Below are 19,136 nucleotides of genomic sequence, written 5' to 3'. Positions count from 1 at the left end.
ACGAAGTGAAGAACATCAAAGTCCTAGTTCCCCAGAATAACCAGTTACTCATTTTTGAGACCCTTCAGGCAATTTAAAACGTATGATATTCTGCCTTGTTTTCACTTACAGATGTACTGGCAATCTCGTCTTATTTTCACAGAGGTCTACTTCATTCTATTAAAATGCCCTTATGATATTCCACTGTACGAATGTACCATAATTTATTTTCTTCCCTTGCTTTTTGCTCAGAAAGATACTGTACGTCCTTGCAAGTGTATCAACTCCTCTTAGTGGGACTACTGGGCCAAAGGCTCTGAGCGTCCAACCTGGCAGCAGACCCCCCACTCCGCCCTCCAAAGAGGGTGCACTGATTCAAACTCCGGGCCACAGCACATCGCTGGGTAGTTTTTCAAACTCAAAATTTATGCCCATCATGTGGCAGCCAGACCCTTCTAAGCTTTGGAGTGTTGATCTACATCTTTTTAATTATAAATGAGGACAAGCATACTTTTTACATGTTTGCTGGGTATTACTTTTTGTCTGTGAATTCTGTGTGCATACTCTTTGCTCCCTTTGTCCACCGGCTTGTCAGTCTTTTGGTACTGACTTCTAAGCGCGCTTTCTAAAGCAGGCAAGTCAGTGATTTAAGATTTCTCCAGCAGAGCTCTTCCCACTGGCCTGGAGCTGAGACACTTGGCAGAGCCGTTTGCTGGGTGGGGGCTGTTTCCAATCAACAGTGAGTTGAGAGGGGCTCTGCGTAGGGTCCTATCAGAGGAGCAAGAAATACACCCGAGGACTCTGGTGGACTTGAGATAAGCTGGGATGAAGGAAAAGAGAGGACAAAGATGAGCCCAAGGTTTCTAACAGGAAACAGATAGGCGAGGGTAACCTGGAGAGACTGCAAAGAAGAGCCAGTTTGGAAGGGACGATGATAATTCAATGCTGTAGTCACTGAGTTTGAAATAGCAGTGAGTCCTCCTCAAGAAGAAGATTCACAGGCAGGGTGAGATATAGGGTGAGATATAATTCCCAGCCAGGAATTAGGCTGAGGCTTCTGGGAATCATCTCTATGGGAGTGATAGCTGGAGTCACTGAGGAGATGAGCTCACCATGGAAGAAAAAAGGAGAAGCAAAGCCCGCATGCAGACTTGAGGAACACCCACGAGGGGGAAGAGAAACTGACAGAGGAAACAAGTATCATATAAACCAAGAGAAGAGTTAGTTTCTAGAGCAGGAGTAAGCACACTATGGCCAACAGGCCCAATTTGGAACCTAGCCATTTTTGTAAATAAAGTTTTATGGAAACACATCCATACCCACTTGTTGACATATAGGCTGTTTTTAGGAGCTGAGTAATTGTGGGCCTACAGAGACTGTACAGCCCACCAAGCCTAAAATAGTAACCATTCAGTCCTTTGCCAGAAAAAGTTTGCTAAACCCCAGGACAGAAGGAAAACTACTGGTCAGTACAGTCCAGTGCTGCATGGAGAGAGAGAAGGATTAGAGGCAGGGAAAGACCACTGACTTTAAAGAAAAGGTAATAGGTTACTTTGCAACCTTTCTGTATTACATGGGAATTAGGAAAGGGAAAATTATTTAATACAGCACTAGCTGGTGTGGCTCAGTGGCTCAAGTGTCGGCCTGTGAACCAAAAGGTCACTGGTTCGATTCCTGGTCAGGGCACATGCCTGGGGCACATGTGAGAGGAAACTGATTGATGCTTCTCTCTCGGATCAATGTTTCTGTACCTCTCTTTCTCCCTCCCTTCTCCTCTCTCTTAAATGAACATTTTTAAAAAAGAAAATTATTTTATATATTAAATTATTATTAAATCTTTTAATAATTAGGATTCTATATAACCCAGTGCTTCTGAATATACATGTGCATATAAATACATATAATTATATGTAAGTATACTTATGTATATACATAGTAATCATTCAGTAAGTTTGCTTGTTGAGGCTTACAATTATATATATCAGTGCTTATTATGTTCATCACATTGACTCTGAGATAGTTTCTTATACACTTCATAATTATTAAATGTTAAAATATTCCCAAATAGTTATTTGCTAATTTTAGAAATATTAAAAAACTAGAGATGCCTATGTATTCCAATATTTGATTAACCAAAGCAATGCATGTTTTGAGCCATGTAATAATAATATTAACCACATACAGTCACTTGGTGACTTCTAAAGAGTAAGTCTACCCAGCCATTGTGAAGGAGAATGTTTTCACCTGGATTCTCTCAATCACCGTCTCGGTCATTCATGCATTTACTTATCAAACCTGATGATTCCCTGGTATATACAGGCAGTGTTCCAGAGGCTGAAACTATTTTTAATAGTGCCTGAAGGATTTTGTCCACTGAACAATTAATCTTCAACTAGTCTTTAAATAAAATAAAACTTTGCTGGAGAGTAGAATGGGAGGAAAGGTAAAATAATTTGTTCATTTCTTCTCTGCTCACTTCATGATTTTGCTTCTCCTTGCTCCAGGAAGCAAGGCCATAATTCACTGCCACACTGCCCCCAAACTTATCTCCCTGAGCATTCTTCCTGGAAAATGGCGCTTAGACTTCATGCTGCTGTGATTGAACGGCTCTGTCTTCCTTTCTGAGTGAGCAGGCAAGCCTTCCTGGGTGGGATGGAAAATACATTTCTATTCTTAGCATGATTCATTCTAATTCAGGAGGGCACAAAGAAAATGCCACTTCCCTCTGCGCCCTGAGGAGGTGCATGCAGGGGAGACAGAACTAAATAATGAACAGGTCCCAAACAAAGCCGTTGGACGCTGGGCGCTGAGGCTTCTTTCTGTTTCTCAGTGCTCCCAAACCCCCACGATGAGGCTCGTCCTTCTTTTCTTTGGGAAATGGATTCCTGCAAGCTTTTAGCACAGTGAGAATTGCCCAGTGTTATGAAATATCCCCACCCCCCCAAAGCCCTTTGGTAACACAGACCAGATTTCTAGATGTCCTACCAGCAGCCGACCTTTTCTTGTGAACTCCAGTCAGTGGCCGAGGGAGAGAAGCATCGATGCTTTAAAACCTCTTTGCTGTGCCTGCAAGCAAAAATCGGACAACACTCCTCCTTGATATGAAATCTCTGCCTGGACATCTGGCTTCACAGTGAGGAACTTCCAATACCCTAGCTTCAAAGAAAGGGCTTAGCCCAGTGGTGCGGTGGTGCCAGAAGAATGTTCCACTGTCTTTCCATAGAACTGGTTCTAGCCGTTTCCCCCACCCCCCTGTGAACGTCTATGAATTGGGAGGCTAGTGCTAACGAACATTTAGGTAACTTGGCTTCAGTGCACAGACTTTTGGGGCCCTCCCTGGGAGGAGGGCATTCTACTAGAGGCTGCCTAACCAGGCAAAATACATCACTGTGACCTAAGAGCTGAGTTCTTTTTTGTGTATCTGCTACAGCATCACAAAAGATAGATGAAGATGAAGATAGATAGATGATAGATGAAGACAGATAGATGAGCTTGCTGCCATCGATAAAATGACATGGTAATGAAGTGATGTTAGTTCTCGGGGCCTTGATTCATGAGGGACAGCATTCATTTATTCAGCAGTTACAGCACTTCCATTGAGCTGCATGTTGTGCTAAGCGCTTGCTCTCAAGAAACTCTGAGTCTAGCTGGTGAGAGAGAATTAAACAAAACACAGTCCGCAGCCTCCTATCTGCAATCCAAAAATCCTCCGAAAACTACAAGTAATTTTTGAAAGGCTGCTTTCAACCTGTGAGGAAATGAAACCTGACTGCTGTTGTGAGGGTGTTTGTAGTCTCCACTTGTTCCGTTTATCGGGGAGAGTCATGAATTTCTCTGTGTTCGTGTGTTTGGGTACCTGCAGTTGTCCCAGACCCCACTGGGGACAAAGTACAAGCACTGGGTCACCGTCCTAGACCCTGCAGATTCTGATTCACAAAACACAGGCAACCCCAAGCTTCTGAATAAAGGACTGCGGAGAAGCACTGTGCAAGGGAACGACTTTACCAGAGGAATGAACGGAGCCGGCCCGAGCGTCTCACTATGACCCGCCACAGAGAAGATGCCATTACAGTGATAAACCCATATGTGTGAATATAGATATATTTTTAATAAAAATAGAGTTTTTCTTTTTTTTTTTTAAATTTATTTATTTATCTTTAAAGGGGAAGGAGAGAGGGAGAGAAACATCAATGTATGGTTGCTTTAGTGCGTCCCCTGCTGGGAGTTAGCCTGCAAGGAACCGGCCTGCAACCCAGGCATGTGCCCTGACTGGGAATCGAACCGTGATCGTGTGGTTCGCAGGCCCGGGCTCAATCCACTGAGCTACACCAGCCAGGGCAAAAATAGAGTTTTTCAAAAGCAGAAAATGAATGAGAAGAGTGGCTCTGTTTTATATTTTTGTAAGTCTTTGTAATGCCTGGCTTAACAGAAGGCAGCTGAATTCTCACACCTGCTTCTCCAGTCCATCTCTTATGATACGTTGCTTTGGCTGAAGTGTAGGAGACAGTCTAGTCTCACGTAGATAAGTAATTGGAAAAGGGAGGAGTATTTTAGCAGCCTTTCCAGATAACTGTGAATACTTATGGCTACGCTGAGCCCTGACAAGTGGTAGTTTCTTAAAAGTTGGCTGCAATGTGGAATCTGAAGCTCTATCAGTGAAGTCTGCACACCACATTAAAATCCATCCGTATCTTCGGTATTTTGAATGGATCTGCCCATGTGTGACTTTGTAACATTAGGTATTGGTCATTTGGAAAACATTCGTTCACTGAATTACATGAATCTTCCAAACGTTGATAAGCTTCTGGTACTCTTCCCCATTTCTTCCCATTCACGTCCTTAGTAATACCACCAATCTCACTAGAGAAGCCTTTGAATTTTGAGGAGCTGTCAAGCTTACAGTGATGGCCTGTTGTCCAAATTTCTAATTTCTGCTTAAAAGCTCAAGTTTTATCACTAGCAACAATGCAGTTGTTGTTCTTGAAGTGTCAGGCTTGCTTTACTCATTTTCAGGAAAACTTATGCCAGATACTCACACCGGACCCAGCAGAGTCTGCCTGCCGGTCGTTCTTTCCGAGTGACTAGAGAGCAGCTCACAACCAAACGCCTGACTGCGTCCGTGCGACACCTCAGGTGCGGCACAGGGACTCCGTGTGTACTTCCTGCTAACACGAGAGAGATACGTTCTCAAGGGTTGAAATTTAATAAAATCAGTACACGGCCTCACTCCCTTTTCTAAAAGCACGCCCAGGTGATGGCGAGGAAAACAACGGCCAACAGTTTAGTGTCCATGCCTGCTGAGTGCCGAGACCCCACAATGGTACCTGCCTGTCAGTGCAAATGCGAAAACAGTGCAAAAGGCAGGTGACATCTTGGTGTCATTATAAAAGTAATCTGACACCTGAAAAGGTGTCAGAGACCCACAGGAGTCTGAGGACAATGCCTTGATAACCGCTGGCTTAGATGGCAAAGTGTTTCGCACGCCACGCTGCTGAGTACAAACTACCCTGTGGGCAGTGGAAAGCCGGTGGTGGATTTTAAGTAAATCACACGCTCGTCTTTGTTTTAGAAAGGCCAATTTATCAACAATGTGACAGATTTAAGAGGGCTGAACAACTGAGTGATTCTACACTGCAGGGGCAGCAATGGGCAAGGGCAAAGATGATGACTTGGGGTGCGAGTCTGGAGACACTTAGGAATTAGTTCTAGGAACTGACCTAAGAGAGGTGAGGGAGGGGAAGAATTCATTCAAGGGGACTTCCAGAATCTGGCATGAGTGACTGGGTGGATGGCTTTAACTAGAAAACCAATACGAGATAAAGAACAGGTTGGGGGAAGGGAAGGGAAGGAAATGAATTCAGGTATGTCTAGCGTGAGCAGTGTCTGGACTGGACAAGTGAAAATGTGCAGTAGTTAGAACTGCGGGTGGAGAGCTCAGAAAGAGCGTCTGGGTGGAGGTGAACATTCAAAATCCATCTTCATGAACGCTCACGTGACGGGATGGGACTGTCAGGGGCAGTGCACACGGGGAAACAGGAGAGGCCTGGAATAACACCAATATTTCAGTGTCCAAAGGAGGAAGGGCAGACCAGGCATGGGAAGGGGAGGAGTGTTTTTGAATGGCAGGTGGACTGGGGAAGTGCAGGAGGGAGCTATGGGAGCTTCAGGGACTGCTTACGTGGCACACGCAATCGCTGTTCCCAGGCAGTCACCGTCTCTCTCGTTAGTGTGGGCATATCACCTCCCCGCCCTTCCTACTGTATACCTGCCATCCACCGTGAGGAGGGAGCTCAGACAGCTATGTGTCCAGGGAGACTGTGGGACGTGGACAGCAGGCCTGCACCCAGTTTGAAGCCTGGAGTCACATCTGCAGTTACAGCCTATACCTGGGCCACACCTGTGAGCTGCAGACATGGTGCAGGAAAAATGAATGTCTGTTCTAAGTCACTGCGTTTGGGGAATTGTTTCTTACGCAGCATTCTTGTGCTAACAGCTGACTAACACAGGTTCTCGTTAAATGTTACGAAGGAGTCAAGGAAGCTTCTGAGATCAGGTGGTAGATTGAATTTCCCTCTGCCAACACCAAATGAAGTGAGTAAATAACAGTAAAAACTAACACAAATGCGTTAAAGCACAAAGACAGGGTAGATAGAGTAAGGCAGACAGAATACAAAAGGGATGGATTTAAGAAGCCCTGTCCCACGGAGTGTGAACCTCGAAACAGAGAACAGTCAGCCCCCTTTGCCCGCCGGCTGCATGCGCACCCCCAGCTCTGCGTCCTCTCCTCGCAGGTTAGAAGAAACGCAGAGACTCTAGGAACACATCTCGCTGACAGTGAGGAGACGATCATCATGCTTGGGAAAAATCTGACACTGATGTTTAACATGTAGGGGTATCTAGTTAATTAATGGATTCACCTTGGTTCATCTATGAAACTTACACGAGAATGACTTTTTCAGGAACCCCTCAGAAAGAGCAGAACTTTCACATGGGGGAACTCAGTTTTGCCCAGCCTCCTCTGTGGCAATATGCAAATGCTAGGTGAGCAGTGTTTACAGTTCTCAGGGGAAGAAATGTGAACGGGAATACTGTGCCCATCTAGCATGTCATTCAAACTTAAAGGTTGGTTGGCAGACATTCTCAAGCAAGAAAAAGCTCAGGGAAAATAGTACCATAAGTCTTAGAGAAACTAGTGGACCATGAAATCCAGCCAATTAAGAAGCAAATCAAAGTAAAAACTCTGGGCATGAAGGTGCTGTGGTAAAAGACCTGGTAGTGAGCACCACGTCCATTACCGACAGCATGGGTATGAGCTGCAGGTTACGATTAAAGACAGATTATGAATATCATCAGTCTGGGTGGTGTGCAAATAATAATACTACCCTAGGCAGGAGGTGAGGAGCAGAGGTGATGGGGGTGAGTCCAAGCATATTAATGCACTCATTTTTTGGCCTCAAATAAAATTCTCTCCAAAAGTCCAACAATTCCTTCTGTTTTACTCTAGTTTCTTTCATCAAGTGAATTTAAGTAAAATTAACTTAAATGGTTTTTCTAAACTAAATAAAAATGTAGAATCTAGAGTATTATCTCATTTCATAATTTTATCTGTCTTTCCTTGTCTTTTTTCTTTATACATAGTAAGATATTTGAATTGATGTTTGCCTTGTGCTGTGATGGAGATTTCTAGGTGATGGGATTTGAGATGACTTTAAATATTTTTATCTTTGTCCTCCTGCATTTTAAATTCTTTATAAGCACATGCCACTATCCATTTTTACAAAAACAATTGAGACTTTCTTTGAAAAAATAAGATGTTTGCAAACATGCCACAATGCAAGTCAACAATGTTGATCCTGGGCGGGAGGACTGTAGATAAGCACAGATACTTTTCTTCTTTGTACTGTTTTGCACAGATGAGGAATGAATAGGAGAAGGAGACTGGATGTTCAGCACGGAGGACTGTGGTAGGTTTAAGGTGGCCTTACCACCTTTGCCACACCGCCTCTGAGAGGTGGTGGCTATTTCTCTGCCCTTGATTCTGGGTTGGCCCCAGGACCTGCCTTGACCAACAGTGTAGTGGAACCATCTTAGGAGAAGTATGGGCCCCCTAGACACCAGCTGCCATGCAGAACACCTGACTGCCCGGAGTGAGGCCACACGGAGAGGACCTGGACCACCCTGGATGCTGCAGCTCCAGCCAATGCTCCACATTGAGCAGAAGAACCGCCCAGCCCATTGCTGCCTGAAATTCTGATCCAAAGAATCACGGGCCCATGACACAGTGGCTGCTTTAAACCACCAACTTTTGGGGGGGGGGGGTTGTTATACGGCAGATANACCCTGGATGCTGCAGCTCCAGCCAATGCTACACATTGAGCAGAAGAACCGCCCAGCCCATTGCTGCCTGAAATTCTGATCCAAAGAATCACGGGCCCATGACACAGTGGCTGCTTTAAACCACCAAGTTTTGGGGGGGGGGGTTGTTATACGGCAGATAGCTCTTTCTAGAAGCTTGACTTTGAAGATAAGAAATGAGCTAAAGCAGAGAGTAAGTGATACAGATTTTTTTGCTCTCAATTTTTTTAAGCCAGGGTATACCACAGCATAAAAGATGGCTCGTAAGAATGCATTTGTTGCTATAACTCCTTTGCACTCCAGGAACTCTGTTCTGTGAAAGACCTCGCTTCATCTGCCGTTTCTTAGACAGCAAGGCTCCTGCCTGCTGTTAGCTCCAGCTATCGCGTTTCCCTTAATGTCTGCTGCGTTCCTTTGGGCTGGTGGCTCTTCCTTTTTCACCAAACAACTTCTATTGTTTCTTATTTTAAAAGTGATGTTATAATTTAATACACAGCACCAAAAATTCTACCACTTTACCCACCAGTAAAATGTTGATACATGGTTCCAGTCCTTTTGCGCTTTGTATGTGCTTTGATTTGTAAAAATGACCTCATATTACATTATGTTCTGTAAACTGCATTATCGTTGAAAACTATCTTGTGAACATTTTCAATATTCTTATGTATCCTTCTCCAACATCATTTCAAATACTGCACAGTTTTTAGTTTATGAGCTATGGTGAAAAATGAAGAATAGAAAGGAGACAGAGAATACTGGGATGGTGGATGCCAAGCACAGTGAACAGTCATTGGATAAGCAAGTTAATGCTACAGTGAGCATCTTTTTGGCTGGTTAAAGCTCCGTGCAACTCTTTAATTGACATTGTAGGGCAAATTCTGGAAATGCCTCAAAGGCTGCGCATGTTTCTTGGCAATTTAGGAATGAGAGGCACAGCCAAATTGTCCTCCAGCTTTACCACGTTATACACTATACCAGACTGGTGGCCCTTTCCGTGGGTTTTGGTGGACTACTTTATACCTCAATCTTTCTCTAGAGCAGCAACTTTCAACCTTTCTCATCTCACAGCATACACAAACTACTTTCTAAAATTCTATGGCACACCATTAAACATATATTTTGCCAATCTGCCAAAAAATAGGTATAATTTAGATTCATTCATCCTGGACAGCTATTGTTGTGTGAGCTGTTGCCTTTTTTTTTTTTTTTTGACAATTTAAGGGAAAAGAGGTCAGTGCCCCTGACTAAATAGTCAGGTATTGCATGTTTCACAAATTCTTTTGGCAAACCAGCGTGCACGGCACACTGGCTGAAAAATCCCTGCATTGAAGAATTACTTTAACAATAGGCCTATTTGTCCATGGAAAAGGTCACTGCGAGCTCTGGCAGAGGACTGGATTCACTCTCCACCTCTGTCCTCAGTCACCACCTGCTTGATTGCTCAGCTCCTCACCAACTTAGAAAGTGGCGTGGAGTGCCTTTCATAATGAGCACACACACTGTTCTTACAGAACCATTTACTATTAATATTTAAATATGGTAATATTTGATGTTACAAAATATTGGGCACATATGAACTCATTTTAGTATATATGCAGACGAGTATTTGGTTTCAGAAAACACAAGCCTCGTGGTGACTGTGTCTCTCTCTGAGTATCTACATCTGTGTATCTATATGTATAAGACAGTCGAATATAATTAAAATGTCCATATTAAACAACCTTTGCCAAAGTTCTACTATCATTCAGGCCAATATAAATTAGAGTGAAGATACCTAGGTTCATTCACGCACTTGGTCACTGACGCACTTTCACAGACAGACTGTGGAGACCGAGGCAGGCTGTAATAATCGTTAGTAGCTGAGGCTTGCAAGTCACAAAGACTTCGACTTGAACCTGGCCCTGCCAGTTGTTAGCAGTATGACCTTGTTGCTTATTTATACCTTAGAGCCCCAGTTTGCCCATTTGTAAGACAGGGATGATAGAAACATCCTTTTCTGTAAAGATTACTATAAAGGCTTAAACGAGATAATGAAACATGAGACGAATGAAAATATTTGGCCAAAAGCCTAGTACATAGTACACATTGACTAAATATCAGCTAGTGTTACTACGATTTTTATGGGACATAGCCTGAAAAAAAAAGTGCCAGAATGCTAATGAATTAATTATCTTATGTTGATTAGTAAAAACAAAAATGTCATTGACTTTATACATACTCTAAGCAAAATTGAATAATACCTTATCTATTTTATAATTTAGTTATTTTCAGGGACCTATGATAACTATGTTTTAGAGGTTATTAATATATCTTTTAAACTACCAGCTTTGTTGGTAATTAGGATATAATGTTTTCCCCTTTCAACAGGTAAATAAATTAAAATGATAAAAACCAATAATTAAAAATAGGTAGTTGTATTAATTATATTTCTTTCAAGATTTTTAAATTAATTAATTTAAAAAAATTTTTTAAAGATTTTATTTATTTTTTAAAGAGGGGAAGAAAGAGAGGGAGAGAAACATCATGTGTGTGTGCCCCCTGCTGGGGACCTGGCCTGCAACCCAGGCATGTGCCCTAGACCGGGAATTGAACTGGTGACCCTTTGATTTGCAGGTCAGCACTTAACCACTGAGCCACACCAGCCAGAGCTCTTTCAAAACTTTTTTAATCTTTAAGAAATAATACTAAAAACTATGTTATGAAGTAAGTTTATGTTTTCCCTTTCTTATATTGGGATTCAATTATTTATTTAAAATTTGGGACTTCTGGTCAAGATGGTGGCATAAGTAAACATGGCTTGCCTCTTCACACAACCACATTAAAATTACAACTAAAATATAAAACAACCATCACTCAGAACTGTCAGATATATAGTTGAATAGAAGTCTGACAACTATGGAAGTAAAGAAATCACATCCATTCAGACTGGTAGGAGGGGTGAAGATGAGGAACAGGCTGGTCCCACACCTACGTGTGGTGTATAAAAATTTGACACCTACGTGTGGGAGGAATACTTGGGAGTGAGGAGTACCAGCCTCACACCAGGGCCCCCAGCCCAGGTTTCCAGTACCAGGAAGATAAGTCCCTATAACTTCTGGCTACAAAAACCAGTGGAGATTGAGTTGGTAGAAGAAACTTCTGGAGTCCCATGCAGTTCCCTTTAAAAAACCAACACATGGACTTTTTCAGATTCATTCCCTCTGAGCTCCAGCACTGGGGTAACAGCTTGAAAGGCACCAGTGGCCTACAGGGAGGAACTGAATTGTCTGGCATCAGAGGAGAGGAGAGGAACAGTTTTCTCTCAGATAGAAAGGTGGGCAGAGGCCATTATCCCTTTCTGAGCCATCTGTCCACAAAGCCACAGAGCTGGCAGATGGGTGCCGTATCTGAGACTCCATCAACCTAACCTGGCTAACACTGTCTGCCGTGCCCTGGAGATTCCCCGAGACTCCGTACCACACAGTTTACAGGCCTACCCAAACAGTTAACCATGACTTTTCCATATGAATGGCTGGCCCTGGCTCTTCCTAAATCCTATCAAACAAGCAGCTGCTAGCCTCAGTGAGCCCCTAGCCTTTGTACTTCTTGCTCAGTGGTCCTGATACAGGGTGGAGCCGAGGGGGGGGGGTGTGTGTGCAAAAAATGATTTGGAATGGTGTCCAGAACTCAAAGTGTATAGGAATATTGGAGAGACATATAAGATGTTCTCACCCCTTCTGCCACAGGTGTGAGTTGGGGGAAGGGACACATGGAGCAGGAACATGCAGGGCTGTTTTGTATAGCCACAGCCTTGCAGCTAATCCATGGCCTGGTCATTTAACATATCTATAGCCTTTGGTGGGTCACTTGGATATGTTAAATGGCTGTGGCCAGGCTTGGAGCTAAGGGAATGAAGTCACTTCCCCCCAAGATGTAACTGGGGGGCAGGTCCCCCCCCCCGAGTTATAGCGCTTGTGTGGGAGCTTGGAGAAGATTGGCTCTAGGACATGGGACCATACCTGCCCAGACTAACAATGGCAGCCCAGTAAACTTGTAATAATACAGGAGTACTGGCAGGTATAATTGATTGTGGGAGGAGTCAGAAATAGGGGTACAGAGGAAGATTGGCGCAGAGATTTAAACGCAGAGGAAGATGTGGCAGCCACTGGGGAGAGCCACACGGTTTCAGCAGAGTTAGGACCCCCTCTTGCCCAGGTGAAAGGGGAGAGCCATGTGGTTTTGGCAGAGTGCAGATCCCCTCTTCCCCAGGTGAAAGGGAAAACCACGCAGCTTTGCCAGAATGGAGATCCCTGCCACCAGGTGGAGAAGAAAGACATGCACTTTTGGTGAAATGCAGACCCCTGCAGCTTTGGTAGAAGAGGCCCACGCAGCTTTGGGGTGCTCCCTTTGGCCGAGTGGCCTGGAAAGCAGGAGAGACTTTGACTAGAACTCTTGCCAGTGGAAGGTGCTGCATGACTTTGAATTAACTGGAGATCCTGTCTGGATGGTCAACACAGCTGACGATACCAGCGGCCTGGAAAAAACGAACGTGTGCTCTTTTCCTGATTTACAGTACCCAGAGTTAGGACAGGGGGAGAAGGGAGTGCTGTGTGTGTGTGTGTGTGTGTGTGTGTGTGTGTAGGTGTATACCCTAAAGGACTTTGATATTTTAATGGAGGCGTTAGGCCTGAATAGCATTAAATAAACATTTCATTTCCTTTTCACAAATCTCTGGCATTGAGAGATGTCTTTCCAATTGGCGATGGAGGATCTGGCCCAGTAGGGGAGTCCGGACAGTATTAGTATACCAACCTCTGGAGTCTGGGGCCCCGGTGTATCTGTTCTTTAACAGTTTTTTTGGCATCCCTGGGTGGGCCAAATATTGCCCCCCCTTGGACCTCTGCTCGGTAACAGTCCCAGGCCGAGCACTAGCAGTAGCCAGCCAAGATTCACAGTTTGGTTTTACCTGGGAATCTCCAAGCCCAGCATAAATAGCAGACATATAAGATTGCTTTACAACTCATGCAGGGTGGCACCAGGCAGAACACAGGTGGGGACTGATCTTGCCCTGTACCATGGGGGAAATCCCAGAGCCTACACACCCAGTGGACAACTACAGACAAGTTGGAGCACCACCCTGTACAGCTGATCCTCTGTGGAGGGTGGAGGTTGGTGGTACATGGTCACAGCCAGTCCTTGCAGCTGACTGGCCTGGGTAAATCCCTCCCGCTGATCTGCCAACAGTAACCAAGGCTCAATTACAAGAGGAGGATGCACTCAGCCCACATGAAGGGTGCATCTCTAGTACACAGCTTGAGTGACAGGGGAGGCTGTGCCACTGGACCCTACAGGACACCTACTATTGATATAGTAGCACCTAGACAAGGGAGTGATAGCATCTCTATCTAATATATAGGAACAAACACGGGGAGGCTGCCAAAATGAGGAGACAAAGAAACGTGGCCCAAATAAACGAACAGATGAAAACTCCAGTAAAAGAACTAAACAAAATGGAGATAAGCAATCTACCAGATGCAAAGTTCAAAACACTTGTTATAAAGATGCTCAAGGAACTTAGTGAGGACCTCAACAGCATAAAAAAGATCCAGTCAGAAACAAAGGATACACTAACTGAAATAAAGAACAATTTAAGCCCTGGCTGGCATAGCTCAGTGGATTAAGAGCGGGATGTGAACCAAAGGGTAGCAGGTTCAATTCCCAGTCAGGGTACATGCCTGGGTTGCAGGCCAGGTCCCCAGTGGGGGGTGCATGAGAGGCAACCACACACTGATCTTTCTCTCCCTCTCTTTCCCCCTCCCTTCCCCTCTCTAAAAATAAATAAATAAACATCTTTAAAAAAGAAGAACAATTTACAGGGAAACAACAGTACAGTGGATAAGGCAGATAATCAAATGAATGATTTGGGACATAAGGAAGCAAAGAACACCCAATCAGAACAGGAAGGAAAAAGAATCCAACAAAACAAGGATAGTGTAAGCAGCCTCTGGTACAACTTCAAATATTCCAAAATTTGCAACATAGGGGTGCTGGAAGGGGAAGAGAAAATCAAGAAATTGGAAATCTATTTGAAAAAATAATGAAAGAAAATATCCCTAATTTAGTGAAAGAAATACACATTTAAGCCCAGGAAACACAGACAGTCCCAAGCAAGATGAATGCAAAAAGGCCCAGCCTAAGACACATGATAATTAAAATGCCAAAAGGTTAAAGATAAAGAGAGAATCTTAAAAGCAGCAAGAGAAAAGCAGTTAGTTTCCTACAGAAGCATCCTCATAAGACTGTCAGCTGATTTCTCAAAAGAAGCAGGCTACAAGGGACTGGCAAGAAATATTCAAAGTCATGGAAAGCAGGGACCTACAGCCAAGCCACCCAGCAAAGCTATTGTTTAGAACAAAGTGCAGATAAGAGCTTCCCAGAAAAAACTAAAGGAGTTCATCATCACCATAGCATTATTGTATGAAATGTTAAAGGGACTTAAGAAAAAGAAGATCAAAACTATGAACAATAAAATGGCAATAAATACACATATATCAACAATTGAATCTAAAAAACATACTAAGCAAAACAATAAGAACAGAGGCAGAATCATGGGTATGGAGAGCGTTTTGAAGGTTGCTGGATGGGAGGGGGTGTGGGCAAATGAGTGAAGAGGTGAGGGGGTTAAGAAGTACAAGTATGTAGTTAGAGAATAGCCATGGGGATATAGAGTACAGTGTTGGAAAGGGAGAAGCCACAGACCTTACATGCATGACCCAAGGACGTGAACAATGGTGTGGCGATGGCCTGAGGGTGTCGGGTAAAGGGAGAGAAATTGGGACAACTGTAAGAGCATAATCAATAAAAATAATTTACAAAAATTTAAAAAAATTGCAAACTACTTACCACTTGGAATTTGGACATCATCGGAAAAGAAACTCACTTAAAATAAAAGTTTCATATAACTAAGAGAATTTAAACACAGTATTCAACTGAGTCCATGTGAAGCAAAAACAGTTACACAGACCAATGAGTACTTCCTGTGGGTGTATAAATGAAAAGGGCTTCAAAGACTTCTTTAAGTTACAAGAACATAAAAAGGAAACATCTTTTTGTCTCACATCACATGTAGGGGAAGAGAAAAAACTCGCAGATGAGAACACATAGGGAAAAATCTCATTAATAACAAAATCCGTCCTTTCCTCTGGAGTGAGGAGGCTGGATGTAATGGCCCCCAAGGTTTTGTCCGTATCTTAAGGTTTTTTTATTCTATTCAGTGTTGCCCAGGCTTAAAGGGTATATATATGAATCTTACAGGCTATATATACACACACACACACACACAGAACTTACTTGAACACTAACTTTTCCCTAAATTATTCAGATTGCCTACAACAGGCTACAGAAGGCAACATGGGGGTTAGGCAGAAAAGGGCAGAGATAAAACCCAAATGTTTCTTTTAGTTTTCTTTACTTTTTATGATTACTCTACATGCTTTAAGCATTGTTATAACAAAGTAAAATCACTGAAAAATAATCTTTTGCTGGAAATTCTTTGAAATTTTTTTTGTTCTCTTTTAAATCTTATTTATAAAGGGTTCCAGATGCTTATCCTCACAGATTAAACACCACAGGAGGCAGACACTTACAGTAATATCCACCATGAAGCCAAGAAAAAACCACTTTGAGCTCTAACTGCCTGTCACCTCTAGAATCGGGGTCCAGGGAATTTTCTGTTGCTATTAAAAGTGTGATTCTCTGAAGCCATTTGGAAACAACCTAGGTTCTCAGCAGCAACACATCTACCCTGTACAATGTCAAAGCACAGTGAATGGTTGGCATTCCAAACCTCAAACAGGTTATTTCTCATTATGAGAATACATAATGAAAGGATTTGGGCAAAGAATAGAATGTAAATTGGAAGCTGACTTCTGAATTTATTAGCCAGCAGTCTTGGGCTGAAAGAGTCATTCTAATTTCAAGAGACAGTTCCAAAGTGGTTTTCAAGACAGAGGACCAGGTATTTTTCAAATATTTGTTCACTGTGAATGGACTGGGCTTGCCAGAAATGACTCTCTGTGCTGGCATGTGCTCTCTGAGAGGGAAGCGGGCCTGAGTCACTGGATACATCAAAGGTAGAGGCCAGTGAATGGAGTTACTGCAGGCTCTGTGAACGAGCCAGATACCTGCGCTCCTCTGCCTGCTGCTGGGATTTCGGCCCTCTTTCTAATTGCACCGAAGCAGCTGGTACCACCGGTTACTGAAGTCTTCCGATTACCTTGATTGCTCGGTCATTATCTCTAATCAGCTGCTTCTTCTCATCTTCAAACTTCTGTGCAACATCCTGTAGCCGCCTCTCGGCCGCTAGCTGCTGCCGGCTGTTCTCTTCTCTCAGAGAGGAAATGGCTGTCTGGAGCTCAGCTATGGTCTAAAATGAAAACAGCATGCTGTAACTTCACATTCTTCGGCAAGGGGCGTCTATTTCATATGTATTTATGCTTAACAGACGAATGGGTTTGGCAAACTCGATCCCACGAACTAAATATTTTCAATTAACATATCACGCACTCTAATGCATGACATCCCACCCCATAAAAGACGGTAATAAAACTGTGAATGGCGAACAACTGCTGAACCAAATATATTTGGAAGACATTTTCATGATAACATTCCACAATATTTACTCATCAACAGAAAGAACATCTGTGATCTCAAAAATATGAAATGCGTCAGATTTTATTTTACTGAGAAATATACTTACTAGAATAAAAAAAAGTGATTTTGCCTTTCCTAATACTTTGGACTGTAATAGCCAAAGGAAATAATGAACAGAGTTCATTCTTCATAGTTACCTAATTCTACACAGTAATTTGAGTATTCACTAACGTCTGTGCACTGTGCTAAGCACTTTAAGTTCCAATAGAGGCAAGTGTTACTATCACCCATCTTGTCTTAATGGAGAAACAAAGGCACAGAAAGAGATCACGTATTTTACGTTGTTGAGGATGACACCCAACCAAGGAGACAGGCAGAATGGAACCACGCAGTCAGATCAACTGCCGCACTGATTGGTTCCTCCCACTAGCCTGCTGTGATCAAGGCTTCAGTATTGAAGAGAAGTTTATGAAGACACAGTTCCACACAGGCTGCTCTCTTCCTAAGTGCTGATATATCCATAAAAGTTTATTTTGGCCCAAAGAGTATCATTTCAGAGCCTGCTGGAGTATTCTCTACCCTTGAGAACTGGTTCTGTGACCGGGTTCCCTCCCAGTTCTCAAAGTAATCAGGCTGCTGAGGGATCTGAATGCAATGCGCTGACTGACAGCATTGCTCTTCCCTTGGTTTAGATGCATCTGCTTCCTTTCCAATTCAACAGTGATGGGTTTTTAACAGCAGGAAATGGTGGTTTCTTCTAATGAAAGAAAGATCCATAGTCCTGGGGTGGAGTATAATTCTACTGGTTCTACAGCAGGAGGGCTGGTTGATGAGAAACACTGGACAAGTTAGTCCTCTTCCTCGAAACTCAGTTTTTCCAGCCACTCTTCACTGACAAAACTAGATTACAGCATTACACGGCAATAAGAGAAATGTCTGGAGTCTTCCAGAAGCCGAGTCCTATAGAGAAGTTAGTCATCACTACTGATGGAAATCATAGCACATTTACAATAAATAAAGAGCATTTATGCTTTCAGAAGGGAACTAACTCACTGCAAACAAAGTTTAACAATTAGACTTTGAACTAATCAAATATTAAGACATTTGTGAAGCAAGCAAAATACATAACAGCAGTATGGTCATATCTTTAAATGCAAACTTGAACCTCCTGCTGTGAGTGGGGCAATTCATTTACTGAGAATGAAGATGTTTTCATCTGGTTTTTGAATTTAGATTAAATGTTTCCATGCTGGCATCAATTCCATGAATTCTCACAGAGCATCTATGAAACAGAGAAGGTTAAATTTTTATAGTGAATGTCAAAAACTGAAGCACAGCATAATCAACTCACTCCCCGTTACAGAGTAAGAAGAGCCAGAGATAAGAAAGAGCCAGATTTTCTTGGGCCAACATGAAACTTAGGATTGGTATTTTATAAGAACATGCAGCCAAATAGCAAAAATAACTTACTTTCAATGACTATTGCAGTGTTTCAAGCTGAGTAAACCACAACTTCACAGAAGTGGTAAATTCAGTTCTGTAATGTGTTCATTGTGCTTTTGATGTGTATATATGTGTGTGTCAGTTCTATGAAATCTTATCACAATATGTACTCATATATCCATCCCCACAATCATGCAATGTATCTCTAAAGTACAAAGTAATTTCATTTCTTTAAAAAAATAGTAAGATTTAGATTAGCTTTATAGCTGACTAAAGATCTCTGGAGGTTCTTCAAATGACCATAGGGCATGAGAGAGGGATCTCTCACTTTCAGCGGGTTTATGACACGAGTACATGAAAGAGAAACACATTCAGGTTTTGGGAGGAGCTACTAGCAAAGTCCAGGATGTCCCGAGGAAAGCATGCTTGCTTTTGAGTGGCAAATGAAACCTTGCGTTCTTTGAGGGAATAATGAGATTCTTTGGGGGAAAGAATAAGACTACCTTTGGAAAGTTAATTAATTTATTTTTAAAAGATTTTGTTTATTTATTTTAGAGAGAGGGGAAGGGAGAAGGGAAGAGAGGGAGAGAAACATTGATATTTGCAAGAGAAACATCAATCAGTTGCCTCCTGTACATCCCCATCCGGGGACCCGGCCCACAACCCAGGCATGCGCCGTGACTGGGAATTGAACTGGTGACTTTTGGGTTTGTAGGGCAGCAAGTCAA

The 19,136-nt window shown here is 42.9% G+C and overlaps 1 protein-coding gene across 2 annotated transcripts in view; it reads right to left on the bottom strand.

Annotated features, from left to right (window-relative positions):
* The window catches only part of CEP112 (centrosomal protein 112), a 340,946-nt gene that overhangs the window by 65,965 nt on the left and 255,845 nt on the right, over positions 1–19,136 (bottom strand). For both annotated transcript variants that reach the window (XM_037070013.1, XM_037070012.1), the window contains exon 23: positions 16,589–16,738. In XM_037070013.1, the coding sequence (XP_036925908.1) occupies positions 16,589–16,738 (150 nt within the window). The remainder of the gene's footprint in view (positions 1–16,588; positions 16,739–19,136) is intronic.

The sequence above is a fragment of the Sturnira hondurensis genome, unplaced genomic scaffold (assembly GCF_014824575.4).
Source record: "Sturnira hondurensis isolate 20B ecotype Veracruz unplaced genomic scaffold, ASM1482457v3 Scaffold0018728, whole genome shotgun sequence".
Classification (NCBI taxonomy): domain Eukaryota; kingdom Metazoa; phylum Chordata; class Mammalia; order Chiroptera; family Phyllostomidae; genus Sturnira; species Sturnira hondurensis.
The sequence above is the reverse complement of the archived record's forward strand: the minus strand, read 5'-3'. Positions and strand labels throughout refer to the sequence as shown.